Source organism: Monoraphidium neglectum (genome assembly GCF_000611645.1).
Source record: "Monoraphidium neglectum strain SAG 48.87 unplaced genomic scaffold scaffold03922, whole genome shotgun sequence".
Taxonomy (NCBI): domain Eukaryota; kingdom Viridiplantae; phylum Chlorophyta; class Chlorophyceae; order Sphaeropleales; family Selenastraceae; genus Monoraphidium; species Monoraphidium neglectum.
This window is the reverse complement of record NW_014009707.1, coordinates 1-3,179: the sequence shown is the minus strand read 5'-3', so window position 1 is coordinate 3,179 and position 3,179 is coordinate 1. Positions and strand designations below refer to the sequence as shown.

At 60.1% G+C, this 3,179-nt stretch overlaps 1 protein-coding gene across 1 annotated transcript; it reads right to left on the bottom strand.

Moving 5' to 3' along the window:
• Nucleotides 1-1,755: 1,755 nt before the first annotated feature.
• MNEG_13590 (Receptor-like protein kinase) lies at nt 1,756-3,038 on the bottom strand (the record flags this gene model as incomplete). The annotated part of the gene is made up of 4 exons (XM_014037938.1): nt 1,756-1,936; nt 2,227-2,364; nt 2,627-2,773; nt 3,010-3,038. The coding sequence occupies 4 exons, from the start codon at nt 3,036-3,038 to the stop codon at nt 1,756-1,758; spliced, it is 495 nt and encodes a 164-aa protein (XP_013893392.1).
• Nucleotides 3,039-3,179: the final 141 nt, after the last annotated feature.

The window sequence follows — 3,179 nt, the reverse complement described above, 5'->3', positions numbered from 1 at the left end:
GGAGGGGCGGCGTTTCGTTGCAACGCGCCCGGCGGAGGTTGAGGGAGATGATTGTGCAAGCAACCCCAAGATTTCCTGTGCATGAGTATTTTGGCTGCCTGCTCGCATAGCACATTGCGAATGGGAGCAGGCCAAGGGCTCGCCGCGGCGTTCAGAAACGGCACCGCCTCATCATCATCGGCACGTCATTGCCCGATGCCCATGAGTCTGCTCACAGTTACAATCCCAAGCCACTAGCTCCGTCGGGGCATCAAATTCAAACCTGCATGGCATGTGGTCTTGCTTCAGCACGGTTTGTGCAGCGGCAACGGGGCGTGGCTGCAAGCGCCGATTCATGCCATTTGCCAGTGCGTGCGCGGGCGGCAGACCACATCGCAATGCATCAACAGCAACGAGATATTCATACTTACTGCACTGCGCCGCAATGGCAGCCTCCCGAGTGTGTGACAAGCATATTTCCTCCAGAAGCTCGCTGATTGCGATCTCGCGATCTGCCTGCACGTGCACTGCGATTGAAATTAGGTGATGCTAGAAACTGCGTAGCAACATGCACAGTGCAGTGCAAGGTCAACTGCGTATGCATGCGGAATTTGCTTGATGATTATGCCAGAAGTGACACCATGAGTCATGCAGAGAGTCACCAGTCAGCCCCCTCCATCATCGTCATTGGGCTGGGTCCGACCAATACCGTTTGACCAACCCCACATGAAGATCTTTGCACTCACCTCATGCTCAAGTAACTTGTGGTTCGAGTCCCGGTGGAACAGGTACTGGCAGGGATACCTCTTCCTGTGAGCTGCCTGCCGCACACTTGCCACTGCGCGCCCCTGGTGAGACAGTGACGGCCGACCACAACGGTAAGGTACTTGATGTGTATTTGCACTTCACTCTCTTGTCAGCACACCCGCATCTCCTCCCGCCTTGCTCGTGCGCCCCGCAATTGATGTCTATTCACCACCCACGAGACACAACCCGGCCCAGCCAGCCTGATGTTGCTTGCACCATCGCACGTCCGTACTCGCTAGCTTGTAACGCCAGCAGAATTTGATGCATTGAGATGACTGTCAAGATTCAATTGGGAGTAGCGGCGTTGTGAATGTTGGGTCGTCTCGGTGGTGCGCAGCCCAGATGCGGCCATGAAAGCACACTGCAGCATCCCGTTCGCGGGTAGGGCGGCCGTCACACTTCACATCCTTACACCATGCATAGGGCCTCCATACAGAGGGGCCTTCTGACTTGCAGCGTGGCTCAGCTGTGGGCATCCCAGTCGGAAGCCCTCCACAACAAGTCTGCCCCAATCAGGAATCAACAGCACCCAATCAGAGTGTGGCAAGCCGCAGACTTTGCTGCAGCCGAAGCAACCCCATCAGGACACAGATCATACAGGGCGCACAACGCACTGCCACAAACCAGGTACACCAGTGCTCTGCGGATGCGCAGTCACAAAAACCAGTGCCAGAGTGCAATGGAGGGCCTGCTTGAGTGCATCGACAGAGGTACCCCGGCAGTGACAGGGGGTCCCTTGCAAGCAGCCGGCAGTAAACACGACCTCATGCATGCACGCCTGCATGCACCAGCGGCGCAAATCACTCGTCAAATTCCTCCCATTCGGAGGTAAGTAATGCGTTCGAGGCGTGCGCATCATAGTAAGCTGCTAGGGTTTTAGCCGCTAGGGGTTGCATGGATAGATGCAGATCAAATTGCGCTATAGCCAATGGCCTGCATGCCTGTGCTCTGCTGACTCTGGCGCGCCACTCAGCATATGTTGTTGCACTCGATGCCAGTGCCCTTGCAGGCATCTTCATCCTCCTTGAACCTCTCCAGGCCGCTCGGCAGGCAGCCTGTCAGGCCTGGGTTGTCTGATAGCCTCAGCACCTGCAGGCTCTTGCCCAGGGCGCCTGACGTTGCCGGCAGGGTGCCCGCAAGCGCGTTGCCGCTGCGGGAGGCGGTGCAGGGGGGGGGCAGCAGCGGGGTTACACGTTTGAGCGGCTGTTGAGAGCACCCCAGCCCAATTTTAGCTGCCTCCTTCACTGGGCTCTGAATACCCACTCTCTGAAGAGGGCATCTCGCTTGATGCAAGGGTAACTGGCGCCTGATTTGAATCACAAGTTTGCGGGCACCCCTCAGCCTCCCCTATGAATAGAGGTTGGGCGAGGCCCCAGACGCCCCTCCCACAAGCACCACCACCTGAAGTGCACCCGCACCCTCCAACCCGATCCCGCTCACCCAAGGTTGAGGACCTTCAGGCTCGCCATTGCGGACCACTCCGGCGGCACCGGCCCGGTGAAGCCGTTGCCCGCCAGCTGGAGGTGCTCCATCGCCGGCCAGGGCCCCGGCGGCAGCGGGCCAGACAGGCGGTTGTCGCTGCGGTCGTGGAGAGGCACGGGCGCACGGGACGGGGGTGTGAATAGAGTCTGATGCTAGCCTACCTGGGATAAACGCAGCAGACGACTGAGCTGAGGTGACACAGATCTGCACACGTGCACATGCGTCTGGAACCAAGTGGCCGCCATCATCTCCTGCATCAATCTTTTGCGAGCGCACTGCTGAGCACTTGGGCCTAGCTCGAACCCACAAGCCCACGCCCAACTTCTCCAGGATTCGTTTCAGAAAACCGCAGGCTCACAAGAGGTACAGCCTTTTGAGCTGCCCCATCTTGGTCCACTCTGGCGGCAGCGGCCCCGACAACTCATTGCGGTACAGCTGCAGGTCTTCCAGGGCCGCCCAGGACGCCCCCAGCTCAGGGCTCAGCGGCCCGCTGAGCTGGTTGCCACTGAGATGGCGGGGGCGGGGGCAAAGCGGCGTTGTCGCGACGGGGAGCGTAAGCAAGGGAGTGGCAGCGTAGCATCCAGCGCCTTTGTTTCGCTATAATGCCCAGCCAGATGCCTCGGACTGCTTGAATCCCGCTGCAACAAGCAGGCTGCGCTGCGGGCCTCCACCTTTTGCAGTTGAAGCACCGCGGGGCCCCGCCCTCCTTCCCCCCTCCCCGTACGGCACACGCAGGCTCACAAGAGGTACAGCTTCCTGAGGCGCCCCATCTTAGCCCACTCCGCGGGCAGTGGCCCTGTGAAGCCGTTGGTGTCCAGGTCCAGCTCCTCAAGGGCCGGCCAGCCCTCACCAAACGCGGGGCTCAGGGGGCCGCTGAGCTGGTTGCCGCTGCCACGAGGAGGGGGTGGGGC